This window comes from Lutzomyia longipalpis, chromosome 1 (assembly GCF_024334085.1).
Source record: "Lutzomyia longipalpis isolate SR_M1_2022 chromosome 1, ASM2433408v1".
Lineage (NCBI taxonomy): Eukaryota > Metazoa > Arthropoda > Insecta > Diptera > Psychodidae > Lutzomyia > Lutzomyia longipalpis.
In genome coordinates, this window is record NC_074707.1 from 1,047,139 (window position 1) to 1,067,419 (window position 20,281).

At 33.2% G+C, this 20,281-nt stretch overlaps 1 protein-coding gene across 15 annotated transcripts in view; it reads left to right on the forward strand.

Moving 5' to 3' along the window:
* Positions 1–20,281, forward strand: part of LOC129786356 (small conductance calcium-activated potassium channel protein) — an 87,146-nt gene that overhangs the window by 25,727 nt on the left and 41,138 nt on the right. For 4 of the 15 annotated variants that reach the window (XM_055821302.1, XM_055821304.1, XM_055821301.1 and 1 more), the window contains exons 3-4: positions 261–596; positions 7,001–7,102. In XM_055821302.1, coding sequence (XP_055677277.1) covers positions 261–596; positions 7,001–7,102 — 438 coding nt within the window. Of the gene's footprint in view, positions 1–260; positions 597–7,000; positions 7,103–13,285; positions 14,083–14,682; positions 18,121–20,281 lie in introns of those variants that run through there. The other 11 variants (XM_055821315.1, XM_055821305.1, XM_055821306.1 and 8 more) reach the window with 10 other exon arrangements.

The window sequence follows — 20,281 nt, forward strand, 5'->3', positions numbered from 1 at the left end:
CTTTGTAAAAGAAATTATGATTATCTGAAGGTTTTTCTGCCTTAAAAATAATTTCTGTATAATAGAAATTGTTCTAATTCCAAATTCTTCCCAATTTTACTGACTTCCTTGATGAGCTGAATATTCGTTTTCAATTGAAAATTCAACAAAAACTTTTTTTTTAACTAAACTAAAATAAGAGTTCATCAAATTTATCAATTTATGAGAATTTTGCATTTATTTCAATTTAACGTAACTTTGTAAAAATTTTTAAATTTCAGGAGAGTGTGCGCAGTGTCCTCCATGGGACCCATTTGGCCCCAGCTGGCATGACAGCCAGCGGTGGGAGCCCAGGCTACATCCATCAGCACTCAGCGTCCGTGCCACCGGTCTTCATCACAACATCCCCCAATTCGGGCTCCCGCATTATTCGCCAAAGTTCACAGCCAGAGGCCAGCACGGCCGCCGTGATCTGCTGCGGTGGTCACACGTGCATCCACCCACACTCCGTACCCACGTCCTCGCTCAGACAGCTGCGGGAGCCCGGGGGAGAAGGCATTGCGGGTATTGCGGCTGATTCGCTGCGAATTAACGGCGCCATGCGGCCATTCAAACAGGTGAGCTCACGCAATTTTTGCTTCTATTTCCTCCTCAAAGAGATTTTGTGTAGGATTTTACATGCATTTTGCGACTCTCTCTCTCTCTCTCTGCTCTCAATCTCTGGCGATTTTCATCTGAAAAAAAAAATGCAATGAAAATCTCAAAATGAGATTTTTAAATAAATCTTTGTTAAGGGTTCGTTTTGAGAGCACGACAAAAGTAAATTTTAAAGAAAAATTCTCAAAGTGATTTCATTATTCTTCAATACTTTTATTTATCAAATACTTCATTGTCTCATTTCCTTTTCCACGCGACTTTCGAAATAATATACAACAGTTGTAAAGAGAAGCCAAAAAGAGCATATTCATATTACATTTCCCTAAAGCCATCACTAACAGAGCCTGAAGAAATGAAACTCAATCATAAATCTGCATATTATTTGCGGCAGCTTTCATGCATCTACATAGTCGCCAGCAAAAGTAATAAAGATAGCAAAGTGCAACTGAAAAACCAATAAACCGCACCCTCAATTCGCTGAATTGCCTTTTACTTTTGTATATACTCCATATGGGTAGGATGGGTGGGAAGATCGTTGGGTGCAAGGCAGAGCTTAAAAATATCAAATTTTCTGTAATAACGATTTTCATCTGTACGATGGCACACTGGTGGTGAGTTGAAAAAAATAACCCTCTCTTTGGGGTAGCTCAAGGGGAAGTTCTCTATTGCTCTAGGTAAGGGTGATAAAATATTCAATGAGCTCGGTATAGATAAAGTCAATATTTCGCGTTGTACACTCGGGAAAGGAATATCGGATGGCCATCGCGAACGTCTTGTATTGACGCTGATAAATTTTTCAATGGAAAAAAGTCCATTACCGGGTGGGTCTGTAAATAGATGATGAACAATGAGAAACAATCAGCTCCTATGGCTGACATTTTAAATCTAAAAAGACCACAAATGGGCATGATTAGTGTTGTGTGGCCTCTAAGTGAAATGGATGTATGCGGAACGAATTGACGTTAATGAGGAGAATATATTATGAAAAAAAAAGAAACTTTCTTTTGTTTGGCTCCCCATGAAAGGCATTAAATCCACAAAATAAGCTTTTCATTGAACATTTTCATTAAATAATCGAGAGATGTCTTAATGAAATTTTTCCTTATTCTTTCTCTATAACGAATGGGTTCAAAATATGTGAATTTGTGGCTCTATTTTTGCTGATATTCTCATTTTGTCATTTACATTGAACGAATTATTAATAATTGAGACAGTTTGGAACCTTTTCTTGTAATTTCTTCCCTCCTCAATGGATGGAAAAAATAAGCTTTAACCGTCCGTATACTGTGACCAAAACATTTACGCGCATTACTATTGGGGGATGTGACCGACCCCATAGAATTTTTCGCAAAATAAGCAAATTCTTTCGTTCAAATGAGCTTTAATAGACTCCTTGGTATTCCCTTAGAAGTCTTTTGTTCATTTTAGAACACAAAAATAAATTTTTCAATGGATTTTTTGATGATTTTTTCAATAATTTTTTTGAGGTTAGAATCGTCAAGAAAGAGACAAAGAGTGACAATGGAAGAAACACTGGAAAATATTTGACCGTTACACCAATTTTTGAATTCCCTCTTCTTACATTTTTGTTAATAACTTTTTTTCTAGTGGTCGGATTGAGCTGAAATTTTTACACAATCTTCTCAGATAACCAAGGAACTTATTTCCAGAAGCTTGGTTCTATACCTCTAATAACTAAGCCGCAATTAATCAAAATATAGCTCTGGGGTCGGTCACCTACCCCTCACAGTATACGGAGGGTTAAAAGGGGCAGACATCCAAAGAAAAACTCAAGTAGAATTTGCATAAAATTATTATGTTTAATAGATCTTAATAAATTATATTTATTCACAATCAATTGCTCGCTATCGTTTTGGGATTTGAATTCTAATAAATTCAATTTGCATTAATCAGCAAATAATTGATTTTTGTCTCTATACACAGAAGAAGTATAAAATTGAATAAGTTCGAAGTCAGTTCTTGTTAAATTTTTCACGTATTGACACAATATTTTGCTGTGCAGGTGAAAAATATTTAGTTTTAGTTACTTTTAATGAAAAATTACTTTTGAATTTAATTTAATTTGTAAAATTTCCATGGAATCTTTATGTATCTTGGATGTAAACAGTGTAAGAATAAATTTTATGGAATTTTCTTTAATTTAAAATACCTAAAAAATATCGTACAAATTAAATAAAATGAGTAGTGTGAAGCGTGACAGTAAAATTTATATTTAAATATATTCTAAATATTGCATTGAAACATAATGTTTAATCATAAAATTGATAGTTTTCTAGTTTTGATACAATGTAGAGTTATCACGCAATTTATTTTTAGGGCATCGTGTGTTCTGAAAAAAAAATTTCATTTTTCATCCTGATTGGAAAATTCGATGAATTTCTAATATACAAATGGAAAAATAAATTGTTAAATTTTCCAATTCAATCAGCTGCTGCTCCTATATTATTTTATCAATATATTTTTTTTTGTTGAACTACTATACAATTTTCCAAGTACATGTAGGTAAATTGGAGAAAAAAAATTCCACCACTGTGAAAATTCCTTCCATCCTCGCTACAATGGGAATGACCAACTTTCACACACTTGGATATCTTTTTCCTGGCCTGCGGTAGACGCAAAAATAGATCCCTTGAGTTTGTGCATAATATGCTTTTGAAGTGCTCTCTAATGCTTACCCCTTCCCGTGAAAGAGATATCTCCGAATTCGTGGCTATTTTGTGCAAGAATTTCTGGGTTTTCCTAGCTCATCATTGTGAAATGATCACGCACGGGAAAAGTGAGGAGAAAAGAGAAGAAAGAACAGAGAGAGAGAGAGCCTATGCTCGTGTGTGTGTGTGTTTTGCAAAGTCAAATAATAATGCATCATAGGGGTTAATAACCACATTATTGAGCATGACTAAATGGTGCAAGACATGAGACCTTTGAAGCATTTTGAAGAAGTCAATTTTATGAAAATTCAAAGCAAAACCACCCAAATGAAATTTATAATAAAACGATAGATGGGAACCTTCTATCCTACATTCTGAATTTATGTTAATGCTGTATGTTATAAGAACCATTTTTTTTTGAATAACCTACCATTGAGTTTCAGATGAGCAAAGAAGCTCCCTGTTTTTTGTGCATAACTAAAAGAGTTTTTTTTTCTAATCCTTTCCTTCTACTATCCTGCTATTGAAATTTCCCCCCAGAAAATAGCGAATGAATGCTATGAGAAATGAAAAAAAATCAGAATTCATTCATATTCACAAAACGTAGAATTATAGCGTATACAAATTTTGTATTATCTTCCTCTCTCTATATTTAATTTTCAATTCCACCGGTGCTCTCCTAGCAAAGAAAAAAAAACTCCGACTACGAGAAGAAGAAACATATCAGAAAGTATATAGAGAGAAGTTTATTAATAGTGAATGTATTTGGTGGCCACTTGACGCTACTATTTTCGATTCACTCAATTTTCTTGCTGGGTTCTCAACTCTTTTTGATACATGATAAATATGCTGGGAAGTCTATATACCTTGAGATTTATATACAGAGAATCTAATTTAAAATACAGATTAATTATATTTTTTTTCAGTTCTAATTTATGTATTTAAATTCAATTTAAAAGTTTTTTTTTAATCATAAATTAAATTAGGAAACTTACCTAATTTCTCATATATTCTAAACACTTTTGCACCTCCGGGATATCTCAATTTTCTTTCTAATTTTGTTTTCTTTCCCTATCTTCCTTGTACATATTAATATATAGAAAATATAGAAGAAAAAACCCTCATTTTTCCCATGATAGATATATTTCCCTGTCCAGTAATATTTTTCGTCGAAAAAGCACAAGAAACTCAAAAAGTTTTCACATGATTTGTCTTCACGGCGTGCAAGCCTCGTAAAAAAAGAAAAAAAATCATTTTTTCATTTTCTCGTATCACTCTTTGTTTTTTTTTTCTTTTACATCTTTCAACGCGCTAAGACTTTCAGATGTGAGAAAAAAAACTTTGGAGGATTGTATCCATATATTGGTGTCTCAATGAATTTTCCACACCTCCACATAGCTCAGGTTTTTTTTTACTCACTCAGTAGTTAAATCTACCACCTGGTTAACGTATAGCAAGAAAGAAAAAAAAATAAGAGAAACACGTTGTGTTATGCGAAGTGTTTACTCAAAATAATTCAAAATCCATTCTGTAAGTATGTTCTTTTGCGCCTGATGTACATAGAACAAGTTAAAATTGTGTACATAAAACAACTGTTTTTCGCACTGCGTTATTTCCTTTTTGCTCTCTATGTGCGCTGTGTATATTTTTCAAAGAGAGAAAAAAAAAAGAATTATATATAGTTCTGGGCATAAGGAAGATTTGTAGCATTTTCCCAATAAATGTCTGGCGCGCGTTTTTTTTTTATTTAAAGTTGCAAGCAAATTTACCCCGTGTGCTATGTACACAAAAAAAAACACATTTTCTCGTCCATCGTGTTGTATTATATATGTGTGTGTCTTGGCATCATTGTAGCAAAAATGTAAGACAGGATGAATTGCAAAAAAAAGCGTCATGACGCTGTGGATGATGGCGAAACACCTGTGAGAAAGAAATGAGAGGATTTCCCATCCTGTGTTCAAATATAATGCTGAAAAATTTTGTATATACTTTTGCTTTTTGTTTAATATGACTCACAAATTGAGGAAAATGCCGCGGATGATTTTGAAATAATCATCTTCACGAGAATTCACGGTTAAAAGAGGTCAATTTTCTCATTGCAATTTAGGTCGAGGAACCATTTCAAAAATTGCTTATTGGGAAATATATTGGGAATTTCTGCGCTATCGTCTGTTTACATGAAAAATAAATCTCAATGAATTTGTCTTTGGATGATTTTTCATTCTCATTTTGTAGGTAGTTAATAAATAGGGGAACATGGCCCAATTGCGACCCCCTAAATTCTGTTTCAGAAGGATTGAAAAAAGTCATATTAAAATGAATTAAATCTTTCCAAGTTTGGTACCATTGGAAAGGTCATTTAATAGGCTAACTTTGTTCTATAGATGCAAACATTCTAACTCTTACCTGTTCTGAGTAATAGTCGAATTAAAAAAAAGTTGCTAAAATTTCACTTTTTCACCACGGTGTTCCAATTGCGACCCCCTTTTTTTGCCGTAATTTGTGGGTTTTTCACTAGTAGATCACTTGTATCACTACTATAAATAGGAAAAACGCCATGAAATACACGGAAAAGCCGGAAAATCAAGAATTTATTTTCAATTTTCCCCACATTTGTTTTGACATTTCGCCCTTGAGGTCACTCACTGACGTAATTCGCAGAAAATCCACGAAAATTCTTCTGAGGAATGCGTAAATTACACTAACTGCATTCCCACTTTGGCTTCAGGAACATTTTCACCGCGAAAAAACTTTCAAGAAACGTAAAAAAAAAAATGATTTTCCTGGAATCAAAACACTGCGCGATCTGTGTGAGGAAGACACTTCCACACCACTACACGCATGCGCGACAGCTTTACTGTGGTGAATGGTGGAAATAGACGGTTCGAATTGGAACATTTTGGGGGTCGCAATTAGAACATTTTGCATGTATTACATTTTCACTTAATTACTTAAAATACCTAAAATCTTTCAAAAAATTGTAAATCAAGTAATAAACTAGACCCTCTAAGGTACAGAAACGCGGCATAATATGAGACATAATAGTGGGGAAAAAAGTCATATCAACTTAGTTTCTAAAATCAGAAAATGTCGGCCAAGTGCTGAAAATGAATTTTGATTTTTAATTCGTCCTGTTGTGTACCAAATTAATTTATATTAGGCGCTAACATTACCTTACTATAATATCTTCATAATGTAGTGAAACTAATTTTATAATATTTCGTCATTTACGAGACAAAGGGGAGGTCGCAATTGGGCGGCGGTCGCAATTGGGCCACGTTCCCCTACAAATAAAATTCAAGTGATAACTGTGCCCAGGGAGAGATACGAAAGCTTCTTATACAGAAGGCACAAGGCAAGCAAAGAAACTATTAATATAAATTAAAAGGTCCTGAAGGGATTTTAAATAAAAGCTCGCAAAAAGCCTTTTATAAGTCATTTTATACAAATGGTATTACATTGTAAGTTAATTTCATAAAAAATATCTTCTCATCTATCGCATAGTTCTATTTGATTTTCCTTTTTATATTAAAAAAAAGAACTATAATTTCCTTCTCATTTTCTTTTATGCAAAAATGGGAGCATATGTTTGACAATCGTGGGGGCGCAATAAAAAGGAAAAAAACAACTTCTTTCAGTGAAAAGAAAAAGATTTCTTCAAAATTATTTCTTTTTTTGTTAATTTTCTGCTATAGGGTGTTCTGCTGTGTCCCCAAACATTGTCGCAAAGCAGACGTACGCGTCTCCGACGCGCCTTCACCGAGGCTACCAGCGATACCATGCATTATGTTAGAACGGTACAGAAAATTTTAACATACAAAGTCACGTAAAAAAAAAGATTTTTTTCCAATATTTTCTTTTTCATTTTTTAGTCTCACACCTGTTTGCTCATTTTTTTTTGTCTAGCATTCTGCATAGTAAATTGCAAATATTTGTTATTATTATTTAAAAAAAAAGAAATATCCTATTTTTCCAAAGGAAAAAAAAATAGTTGTTGTCAGTAGGAAATGTTTATTATTTTCTTCAAAGTCGCTGTGAACAAGAAATTCAAAAATAAATTTAAAAAACAAACGAATCAGCTTAAAAAAAGAATTTCTTGGCCGTTCTTTCCCCATTATTTTAGCTTTTGCACTCCATTTTCCACCAAGAAACAGCAAATATAGATATTAAACAAATACATATTTTGCGCTAATAATCCTTTAGTTATTTTTATATTATATTAGCTTATTCACAAAATATAAAAAGCTTTTAAATTTTGATGAAATAGAAGTGGAATTTTGCAAAGGTGAAATAACCTGAAGGTACCTAGAACATCGCATTATTTGTTCAATTTATGATTCTTAGTTAGTTTTTTTTTCTAGAAAAAGAAATAATATTTTTTTACTTTTGATAAACTTCCATTTTCGCGAATTGGCGAAAAAAACTCTTCTGCTTCTTTGCTTTTGCAAAATTCCACCTCACCTTTTGATATAAAGATTTATAATCATAAAATTGATATTTTATGCCCCTTATTTCCCTCCCACAAATCACAAAAAATGTAAATCTGCCGGAGAAAGCTTATTAATATTTTGATATATACATCACATGCAACACAGCATTTCACCCCCCAAAAAAGCATTATATATAGTACTTTTCATACTTTCTCACTTTCCATGTAGCATCTGCTTCCATTTTTCCCTTTCCTTAACCAACTTCTTCGTTGTTTTTTGTTTTTTGGGAATAATTTTGCTTCTTTAATTGCTTCGTTGAACGCAGCACCCAAAATAATATGGCGTATAAAATTAACCATTTGAGACACTTAATTATTGTGCAATATATATAACATGTATACCTATACAATTTAACAAAACAAACAGTTGACGCGACGTTAAGATGGAAACATACATTTCTTTGAGAAAACATCTCTGGGAATATTTTGTGGGTTCATTGGGGAAATGTATACAGAAAACCACCCCTTGAGGCTTTTTTGGGGTGCCTTACACAGTAATGTGAATTTTCAAAATCAAATCACTGAAACAAAAATATTATTTTGTGTATATATTTGGTATTATATGTATGTCAGGATTTTTTTAAAAGAATATATAAATATAATAATTTTATTATCGTTTAAAAAAATGGGACAAAAACTTTATGACTTTTAAAAATTGTTGATTTATTGTGAAATTTAATTTTACTGTGTACGAAAAATTAGCTCTATAACCCATTTAAAATGAATTTAATGGGTGGTACGCGAGGTAAGGGTGATGGGGGTATGGTATACTTTGTAAAATGAGAGAACAAAATATTACAGTCAATTTTTCACAAGAAAACTGAAAATGAGGCAAAAACACAACGAATAAAATTAACACACCAAGTTGGAATTGTTTCGGATGGACTTTATTTTTTATTGTTGGAAAAAGAGGTCCTGTACTGTACATACATATTCTGTTATCCCGTGGGAAATCTCCCAAACTGCCACACTGGAGTAATTTTTTTCACGTGGCGCATACAAAAAAAGCAACAATATTGTTTTTTTTAAAGTTTTATTGTCAGGAGGTGAATGCAAATAATTGATAACAAAAATATTCCCCATTAAAAGCAATTTCAAACTGCTGTATGCTTTTAATTTTCGAATTATAAATTAGTTTTGTACAAAATGGTCATTAGAGCAAGCTTTTATCTGTGCTAAATTGGCCAAACTCTTGTTACTCTCAGATATTTAAACAAAATAATTAAAGTATTTGTTATGTAGTAAAAAAAATTCTTTCATTAAAAACTGTGAAAAAACTATGGCTTTTTGTTAATTGAAAATTTTATACGGACAGAAAATTTTCAATAAAAATGTATTTAAATGGAAAAAATGATGGCGCGAATGGTTTAAAAATGAATATTACATTATGTGAATAGTTTATTTGTTTATTTCACTGTTGATTATAACTTTATGCGTATTTTTTCCTCAAAACTGTCATAATATTTCAAATAACTTCATAGCAATGAAATTTTATGGAATTTTTATTTAGCTCAAAAAATATATTCATAGCATTTTTTTTCAAGATTAATCAACTTTGATTTTCTCTTTTTCTCTCGATAAGTATTGTTTGGAAAAAATGAAAATTAAAAGAAGGTCTCTCCTTGTTTTACGGTGTAATTTTCATCTTCTAATTCTGGTGGTTCGATGTTTGTTTTATGAAAGGGTTTTGAAAATAAGAATTTATGAATATTTTCTTGACTTTCTTGGTGTCTTTGAATGAGTGTTTTGATGATTTAATTTGTAACTAAAAGCGTTAGTACAAACAATAGATCTAATTTGATGACACACGACTGAAAATCAGTTAATACAATGTGCATTATATACATACAATTCTCCTGTTACATGCAGCTTGTAGGAATTTTAGTAAAATTTAATTTTAGAATCTCTATTTTCTCTATGCGAGGAGACACACACCGAGCTCAAATCCATTTTCCGCAATCTTCGGGCTCATTTTCATTTTCACTATCCTCACATACACACATATGGACACATTTGGGGTTTATATAAAAACCCTTAGTCCATCACCCATGACTTTACCACAAATTTGCCTCTCTTCTGTGACTAATCGACTTGTTATGCCAATTATGTGCCCTCGCTTTCGCCTTCGCCACCAATTACACACAACAGTGAAGAAAAGGGATAGTTTCACATTCTCTGTGGAACCTTTTACTCCCATTAATGTTTCACCATCACCTTTTCTTCCTTTTGGAAGTCCATCCATACCACCCGCACAACCCATTCTTTGGCTTTTGAAGTTTTTTATAGGTACTCCAAAAGTGAAATTTAAAAAAAATCATGATATTGGTTTGAACTGAAAAATATAATACTCAAAAGATTGAATCTGCACCATTCGTGACACTGCTTTACCAGGCGCCTCCATCGTATAAACCCGGTGTTTTCATTTCGTCACAAATTGTGGTTCTCTTGCCACATTTTGTGTGGCTACGAGCTGGGATTATAGCGTAGATTTTCCCATAGAGAATCGTTTTTCCTGGTATATCTCTGAACTGTAAATTTCAATATATTGTATCAGTGCTGGTGAGTGGGTCGGATGGGGATGGGGGGAAAGGATTGAAGTGACTCTACAGAGCCACTCTATATATTCCATGATTTTGCAAATACATAAGTCTAGCTAGAGAGATATTCTCATGTGTTGTGCTGAGGATACATAAAAAGTTGTAACAATCATTTTTAAAAGTTCAGCTCTTGTGGCTTTTTTATTTCCCTCAGCTTGTATCCGTTCACAAGTTTTCTATTTTCAAGGGGAAAATATCTGTTTGTCAAATTGTGATTGTTGAATATTTATTAAATACCTTATTTGCATTATATTTTAGATATTGAATCAATTATGAATTAATTGATAAATTTGGCTAAATAAATGGTTAAATCTGTCAAAGTTTTTACAAATGGAAATTTGGAATAATATTCGGAAATTATTTATAAAAATTAGCTCAGCTACTAACCCCTTTGCTTGTAGCATTTCGCAAAGGACGAACTTTTTATAATCTTCATATCAGCAAAAGCCGCTGTGCAAAAAAATGCTGAGGTTGCACGTAAAGCTCCGTAATAGTTGCAATAATTCAAAAAACAAACAGAAATAAAGCCAATTTTTGTGGTTAACTTCGTGGATAAAAACCACGAGATTACACAAAGAATGGGTAATGGACTTGTTTTTTACATTTAATCTCTTCAATTTTAACTTTTCCAACAAATGCAACGTAGAAAGAGAAGCTTTTCTTATTTAATACAACTTCATCAGAGAATGCATCTCTTGTAAATTACATTTTCACTGTGTGCAGATTGATCTAATCAAAAAGTAATCTAAAGAGTAAAATGCAAAATTCCTTCTCAAAAGTATAAGGTGGTGACAAATTGTGTTGCTTTCGCAAAAAATATACTCACAGCATGACTCTGCAGTACCATCTTATGGTGATTGATTGCCGATGATTTCAAGGAAGAGATAAATTCTGAAAAATTTGTATTTCTCATTCGGGAAACAATTCTAATTTGTAATCTCCTTGAGTCATAGTATTCTACACAGAAATATCTCCACGTGAAACGTATGACATTTTCATATGGCAAAAGGTGTGTAATTTTATTTCTCATGCTATTCACACGAGCACAACAGTTCCCTCCCCGTTGTGGTGGCAAAGGGCACACACGGGTTTGTGAATAATTTTATTATGTACCCGTGTGGTTGAACTTTTGGGGTATGATGTAGCATTGAGGGGTGGATGTTTGTTGTTGATTTTTCTTGTAAATCCACCATATAGCCGTAAAATTGTCAGTTTGGGCCATTAAAGTGATGGCGATTTGAGAAATATGAACAGCTGGCTACACTTTGTCTTTATAAATAAATAATTATTATGTTTTGGCACGACACCTTCCGCCACTAAAGTATCCACGAAAAAAATATTACCTTGCACACCCAATAAGATACATTGAATATGAGACTTTTCTTCATCACTCACGACATGACAAGGGGAAACATAATTGAGCTTTTAATTAATACAATTTTCGACGCCAAAAATGTTGTATTACCACACGAAAGAATTTCTAAGGTATGCAATTTTTTCTTTAAAAAAAAAATACTGACTTTCTGATTCATAATGAAATTGTCTTTTACTTTTTATCACGAAGAATTTCCTGTGAAAGATTTTTTAACCTTTAACCAGGATATTTTCTAAATAAGGAAATTTTTTGTTTACTCATGTCATAATGCTGGGTGAAAAAAAATGTATATAACATAATGTCCTGAAATGTCCTCTTCGTGGAAAAATTTACAATATATCGATTTATATGTATTGTGCAAAACATCCCTTGCTGAGCTTTTCTCGAAGACAATTTCCAAGGTCAAGTTTGTCGTAAAAATGTTAAAAGGAAAAGGCTGATCATTTTAAACGAAATTGTCATTAAAATCATTACGTTGCTGCCACAAGAGTGATTACATTGTGAGCACGCAGAATACTGTACGAATTATGTATGTTAGTGTGGTATTGTACCGATAAATCCGGCTAATCTATGCAAAGAAACTTTGAAGTAAATTCCCTCTAAAGCTCCCTTTATAGCTTAAGCCATTGCTTTCGCTATATATATTGTATTATGTATATAAAAAAAAACATAAACTCCTTGTGGGTAAAGTTTCCTAGATAAATAATTTTCATTTTGTAAGCTTTGAGAGTGTTAATTGGGTAGCTTTCGATGAGTGTTCTTGGAGATATGTATTTAGGAGCAAGATGTGTGTTGGCAAATACTCTTGTGCTATATAACATACATATGTAAAAGGAGCGAGAGGGTGTGTTTCATTTCGTCACAAGACAATCTTTCACTCACATAGCGAAGATTTTTTTTCTGCTGACTTGCGTGATCTGACAGTGAGCTTTCTTAGCTGTATTTTTGGGTGTGGGAAAGTCGTGTTCTATTAAATTGGACTATGTAAATGAAATCAAGTTTAATCTCCACTAATAAGGTTATACTTCTTCAACCACGACGCGCTGCTGCTGCTGGTAGAAAATATTTCATTCGCTCTTATGTTTTTTTCCCTTTAGTCTCATCGTTTTTTTTGTGATTTTTTTCCGGCACAATCTTCTCACTTTTCCTTTTCCCACCCGTACTTGCCGCGTCGTCGTCAGTAAGTTCAGATGGGAGCTTTTTGTGGGGGGTAAAGAGGGACTATGTGTGTTTGTGGGAGAGAGTGAGATGACAAATGACGATTTGTATGTATGTGTTACTATATGGAAAGTTTAATGTGAAAAGTTTGTGCGTGTAAACTTCGTTTGTCGTCGCGACGCCGTTAAATTCATCGACCCATTGCATCGTTTACATCGACAGTGTCGTCGTAGTTTTTCGTTGTGTCGTCACCGATTTTCCCCAATCGTTTCCACAACTTCGTACATCCAACCAATTGGGGCCCGAGTGGACTCACTTTTGCAGCCACTCCGTTCAGTTCGTTTCCAACTCTCGTTGTTAATGCAGTTCAAAATTCACATCATCTCGCCCAAGAGTACCGCGAGTCTTTTCAAATGCCATTAAAATAAAAATTAAATTCATTTAAATTAGAGTGGAGGAACGTGGTAGATGAATAAGAAGTGCTTTGAACTTGAAAGAAATTTTCGTGAGTGCGTGAAAGTGCTTTACCCCTGCATTTTACTTCTTCAACCCCATATAGGACTTTACTTTTTAGTGACCTTTCGTGCGTATGTGTGATTTGTTCAGCTATATATGATACAACAAATATAACACAGATAAAAAAAAACTCAAAGTGTGTGACCAACCCTTTGAAAGAAAAAGTATTGTAGTTGAAAAATTCCACCCCTATTTTAGAGAGAGAGAGAAAATAAGTGTTCTGTGCACAGAAGCCTCCAAAAAAAAATATATATAAGAACCGCAACCACCAGATCAACATACAAATAACCAAAAATTGATAAAGAACCATATCCACCAACCCTTATTCACGCTGAGTTTTCCCTGCGAATGTCAAGCCCCACTTTGCCAGAGCAGCAAACGGGGTGGGAGAGAGGTGTGGAAACAACGAGGGTTGAGCACTTCCGAGGCGCTTCATTTTTTTTTTTACTGTGCGATAGGATAAAATATTACAACAAAATCTAAAAGTTAAACTACGTCGAGGATCCACGGTGCGGTGTTAATGTACGGAGAGATAAGCGCGAAGATGGGTAGATTTGGGGCAGAAGCGCCGGAAAATTTAAATGCGTCCCAAGAAGACGAATTTAGAGTGTGCTACCTCAATGTGCAATTGGAATATTTAACGTCTCATTTTTCCCCAAACCATAAATGAGCCTCGCAAACACACACACAGAGGGAAAGATACAATTTTCATTTTTGCAAATTCACATTAAGCCCCAAATATTCTTTCTAAAAAGGACTTATCAAAAAAAAAAAGTTTAGTTGCAAAGAAAAATTTGCATGGAAAGGTGTGTGAATTAAGTAAGTTGATAATAAGTTTGATAGTTTGTGCTACATTTCCTAAAACAGTTTCCCAAAACATTACACTTAATGAAGAAAATTTGCAAAATTCTCATTAGAGACTTTGAATTTTTAATTGTACCGCGTTATCTTTTTATTGTCTAAACTTTCTAGGAAAAATTTTAATTGAATATAATATTTTTTTTTATTTCATGAGTTTTTCATTTTGTTATTTTTTTTTCATCTGTTTCTGTATGAGAAATTATGCTTTTTATTGGATTGGATTGGACATATATAATGCCTCATTCAAATTTGTCCAGAGTGTTTCTACGGGCCTACGGGACCCCTGGGTGGTCTGATACTTTATCGTTGAAACGGAGCTACCAGATAGGCTCGTAGAAACACTCTGGACTTTGAATGAGGCATTATATATGTCCAATCAGATAGATAAAAAGCATAATTTCTCAAACAGAAACAGATGAAAAAATAAGAATATAATAATGTTGAGACCGTGGGAGATATATCAGTCAATAGTTAGCAGTTCGAAAGAAATCTAGCTTATTATTATTTTTCTGAATTGAAATTCAATTTGTTTCTTTTTTAAAAATCTTAGGACCAAGATTAGAACGCTTTTTGTTATGAAAGTAAAGAACTAGATACAAAAAAAAATATAGATTGTGCTCAAGAATTATGATGATTTTAATTAATTGAATTTGAATTTATTTTGGCATGCCCTATGGAACTACATGAGAACCTTAATGCACCATACAAATTGTTTGCATTGTCTAAAATATATTAAGTTGCGAATTGGACAAAAACTGATCATGTAGCTCCTTATGTATTATATATAAAGAATTTTGTAGCTAAACTTCCACATTCTTTTGGGAAACCTTGAAGGCACTATTATGTGTTCTTGATGAAGTTTAAGAAGAAAGATTTCTATATTTGTTTATTTTCTTTCTACTGCCTCATTCCTTTTCGAAGAACTTCCCACATATTGGACAAAGTTTCCATCTCATCTTCTATATTTTTTCAAAATAAAATTCTATTTCCGAGTTCATATAAAAGCACATTTCTCAGAGTAGGTATACATAAAAATACTTAAGACGAAAATGGTCCAGTAAATTCACGTTAAGAATCCATTCTTCCACAACGGAAATCGAAGAGTTTATAGAAAGGAAAACTAGGTTAAGAGATGTGCATCCCTACATTTATACAATTTTGGCAGAGAAAACTCCAACAAATCACCTTGTGAATGTGTTTGACAAACACGATGAGGAAAATCATGTAGAACATGAGGATGTCGCGCACCTTCCATTTCGAGGAGCACTTTGGGGTGCTGTGGGAAGGAATTTATGGGTTGAAACTTCCTTTCCGTGGCGTTCAATCCACACACCAAGCCCATCTTGCCCCAAACACTCAAGTGATACGTTAAGAGGGCTTTCCGTGTGATTTTATACAACACGCAAAAGGGTGACATAGAAAAAGGATATGAAGACAAACGAGAGTGATTTATCGATTGCCTTTAATTTTTTTCCGCATTTTTTGAGTCCTTTTGCCTATATTCATTGAGAAGGAAAAAAACTTGTTTGTTTTTGGTGATTCAATCTTCAAAAATTTTAATTCCATTTCCCATAAAATACATGCTTAATATTATTTATGAAGATTTACGGGAGAAATGAAAAATATTTCTCAGAAAGAGATTTGTTATTTAGAAAAATATTGTAGGTACTCTCAGATCCAGAGATCTTCCTAGCTTCTCTACCGGTGTTGTGAGAGAAGAGAAATTTTCACGGTAACAGTTACTGGAAAACGAACTAAAAAGAATTTAGAATTTTTCTTTCTAGTTTGAAGACATTCTAACTAATTAACAATCGGCAGAAAATTTAAAATAAATTCTAAATAATCGACATAATATATTTTATTGATTAGAAAATTGGAAAATAATCCTTTTAGTGCTTTTGAAATGTAATATAAAGGTCAATGTATAAATTAACAAATTAATTCAAGTAGATTTTGAAAGGAATATTAAGATTATGCGAGGTGTTGGGAAAGAATTTCAAAAATTTTGTGATAATGAGATGAATTATTCAGAATTTCCATAAGGAAACAACGTTCTAACATGATATTCACGAGATTTCAAATAAAATTCAAAGTGATAAATTACATAAGACCCACATTTATATGTCAGTGAGAGAGAGTTTCATGTCCTAACATTATGCAATTTCCCTCAAAATGTGTGCATTTTGGGGATGATAGGGGCATATTCTGGTGTGTTAGCAATGGGTGGAGCTTTTAACCAAAATTATTCATAGATATATCCGTGTTGGTGAATGCCTCGTCAGGAATTTCCTCATTTCGCATATAGAAATTTCTCTGTATTACTTTGGAGCATATAGGATGATTTATGTGCCATAGGGTCATGCGTGTGCTTAGCCAAGAAAGTTGGAAATCAATTGAGATAACTTCAAAGATTAGTTATTCTGGAATTTTTCGCTTCATTTTTCGACCTAGAGACAAAACTGCCTATATATAGAATAATTATTCATGAAGAAAGCTCTCATTGATTTTTTTTTGGAGATTTCATTTTTTGTGCCTTGAGGATTATTTATTGGGAATTTCCTACCACAAGATTCATTTTCACTTCAAATCCATTTTCACCACTCTCCGATATTGCCACATATTTCTTTCATTCACCATGTAAATTAGCGCGTTCTGTGTATTCCTCACAGAAGCATGTGATGTTGTTAGTCAATGCCAATGACATTCTTGTGTTCCAAAGACAAGAGGGAATTTATTGTATTTACTGCCGTAATTATTCTCGCTGTACTATCATTTTGCAATGTGAATGTCTTCATTTAAATTATTTTATTAGAAAGGAAATAAATTCAATAATTTTCATTAGATCGTGTGTGGAGCCCAATACCTTCACAATTAAATCTATTATTCGAATCAAAAATATTTTTAGAAAATCAAATCAATCCGAAACTATTTCGTCTAGCTTGAAACTTTTCCTGTAAGAATGAGAAATATTCGAACCAACGTAAAAATTACAGAAGAAAAAAAATAAACAAAATAAGCAAAAAAATCCACCTGTCTTGTTAAATGCCATATGTCACTGTTTCACATACAAAAAAAATTGTAGAAGTGCTTGTGAGCACGAGAGGCAGCTGGAAAAAATAGAACATTTCTGAAAATCAATTACAAATGTTAATTAATACAGAAGTCCACTTTAATTAATTCACCATCCAATTGTTCGTCTTTTCACCCCCCTGGATATTATATTACTTCCCTCTCCGTGTGTGTTATGCTCATTTTTCTTTTATGCGCGAAGAAATGTGGGGGAAAATGCCATTCAAGTGTTGTATTTTATGTGCTCTCCAATAGTGTTTATATCTATTTTAAATTACCAATAAAAATCACAATAAACGGAATAATGTACAGAGGTAGAATATATATAATTTAGAAATTCTATAGAGTCAGAACGGAGTGATACTGAGAAAAATAAAAAAGTTATTAAGTAGATAAATAGAATAAAAGTGCGGTAAAAAGATCCCTTGAGCAGAGAAAATTGAGAAAGCAAAATATTCAACTAGAAGAGTAGACTAAATAGACGAAAACTCACATCCAGATAATAAAGCCTTCATTTTCGAGTAAAGACCCGTCAATTCATGTGAAGCGACCATATAGTATGGAAAACCATCAACAACTACTGTGTCGTACTTTTGGCTATGCTCTGAGATTGCAATTGCAATCAGCAAAGTTTCACGTGTGCAATGATGATGAGTGCATCCTACTTCGTGTTACGCCGTCACGAATTCATTTCTGAAGACATCACAATAAATGACCTGACGTAGAGACAGCCGCACCCTATACCTCAAGGTAAAGGTAACGCCATTTATGTTGAATACATACCTATCTACAATTCTTCTTCTCATTCTTGAGGGAAAATATTTCGCGGTAAGAACCTTCGCGCCATTTAACTGCGGGAATGTAATTTAAATGGCGACAGCAGTAGATAATGTGCTTTTACCCTCCTCCGAAAATCTTGACCCTACAGGGTGGTAAAAGAAGTCTTTTTTTTTTTTAACTATTTGACAATATTGTAAGATTTTCGGTAATTTATGATAAAAGTAAAAAAAAATCCTTAAAAATCGACTTTTTTTGACTCAATATTCTATCGAGCTTTCCAATGAATATTCACTCTTTTCTCGAGCACTCAACGAGCTTTTTATTCCAATAACATTGCGAAAGAAAAGCTCTCATTTTTCATTCCAAGAAAGAATTTGGCCCTAAGGGGGCAAAAAAAAAGAGTCCATCGTAAGAAATTAAAATACTTTGGCAAGAGAACATTTTATTATTTTTCACAACCCCCAACCTTTTGGTATATAGCGAAAAGAGACTAAGCTGTGTCGTTAATTGATTGTGTGAAATAGGCATTTATTGATTTATGGGCTATACCTTTTTTGTGACCACTCCTCGGTACATTTTCTGTCCACCCCCTTAACATCTTTACCCCCACGGCGTGTCTATTCGTGTCACCCATTAAATATTCATGAAGGCATCGCGACACATACACAGCACCGAGGATCGAACAGGAAAAATTGCCAGAGTGAGTGAAACTTTGCGTAAAAAATCCATCATGGGGGAGAGATCCTCATATAAAATGTAAATTGTTTTTTTTTGCGAGAATTTCAAGAAAGTTCTCTCATGAAGGGCCTATTAATTCAGCTATATTGGTTAATGACAGAAATTTACCTCCAAATTAACTTTAATGAATTTAAATTCACTGTCATGGAGCAATTTATCAGCAAAGTATGGTGAATGTGAAAATAAAGGGGCTTTTTAGTCAAAATTGTGGGGATTATTTTTCATGTTTTCATGAATTTTTCATAATAAATTTAAATTCTTTTTTTTTTCTTTAACGAACGTCTCTCAGTATACAATACGGAGCTTTTAATTTGAATTAAAGCTACATTTTGTGAAGAATTCTAAATTCTTTCTATCTCAAGTATTGATTGATTGGCCTTGGATGTTATAAAAAAAAATGAGTAATAGTTATAAAAAGCATGGCTTTTGATGAGCAATCATTGCAACTTGGGAGCCCAAAATATTTAACACACAAAATGTTTTACATGAAAAATTAATTTCTACTCACGATCATGACTTATTCAATGGATAAAGCTCGTAATATGTGGAAGAGGCGTCGATGGAATCTATCAACACGCTATCAATTTGGTATTTAGGGAGATAGATATTTTTCCTTCATCCATCCCACCCACTGACTGCTAGTTTGTGACATCCCATTATTTGTGCGTGCACAATCAACTCATAACGTTCCACATGGGAGCTTTGGGAGACATAAACAGCATAATCATATATATAATTTGGGGCTATAAATTGTTCAATTTGTAACACAGAGAAGTTAGCCCGAATTTGGACAACAGCTGTATGTTTTCCAAAAGGCGTGGTTGCATCTTACTGAATTTAAAGGAGCTTAAGGATATGACCTACAATGGTTAGGGCCGACTACAATGGGTTTAGGATGGTAAATAAATAGCAACGAATAGAACTCAAGTCTCCCATGAGAATTTGGTTGTGGGAAATTTACGAGGTATAATCCATAAAATGAGCGCCTCTGTGTGCGATGTGAAAATTGCTTTAGTGTTAATGTTGGTGGTCTCGTGAACATGTTTAGTGGTGTCGAAAAGTTTTCTGCTTCAGAAAATTCACTGTGCGAAAAGGGGAGAAGATGCGAGGTAGGGATAAATTTACTTACGGTATCTCGTTTATATCTATTTAATTTATACCCCAAAAAATTTAATTTTTTTAAATTTTTACAACTAAATATCAAATTATTTTTATGATTATTTCAGTAATAATTTATTCATTAATAATTAATTTTTAAATTTGGTTAAATCTAATTGAAAAACGTGTGGAGTTTTTCTTTGATTAGTTTATTCATTTCATTCTTGTCACATATACCCCCTCCTTGGCCGGAAAAGTCGAAGAAAAACTCCTCATATATTGACCGTCTCTCTGT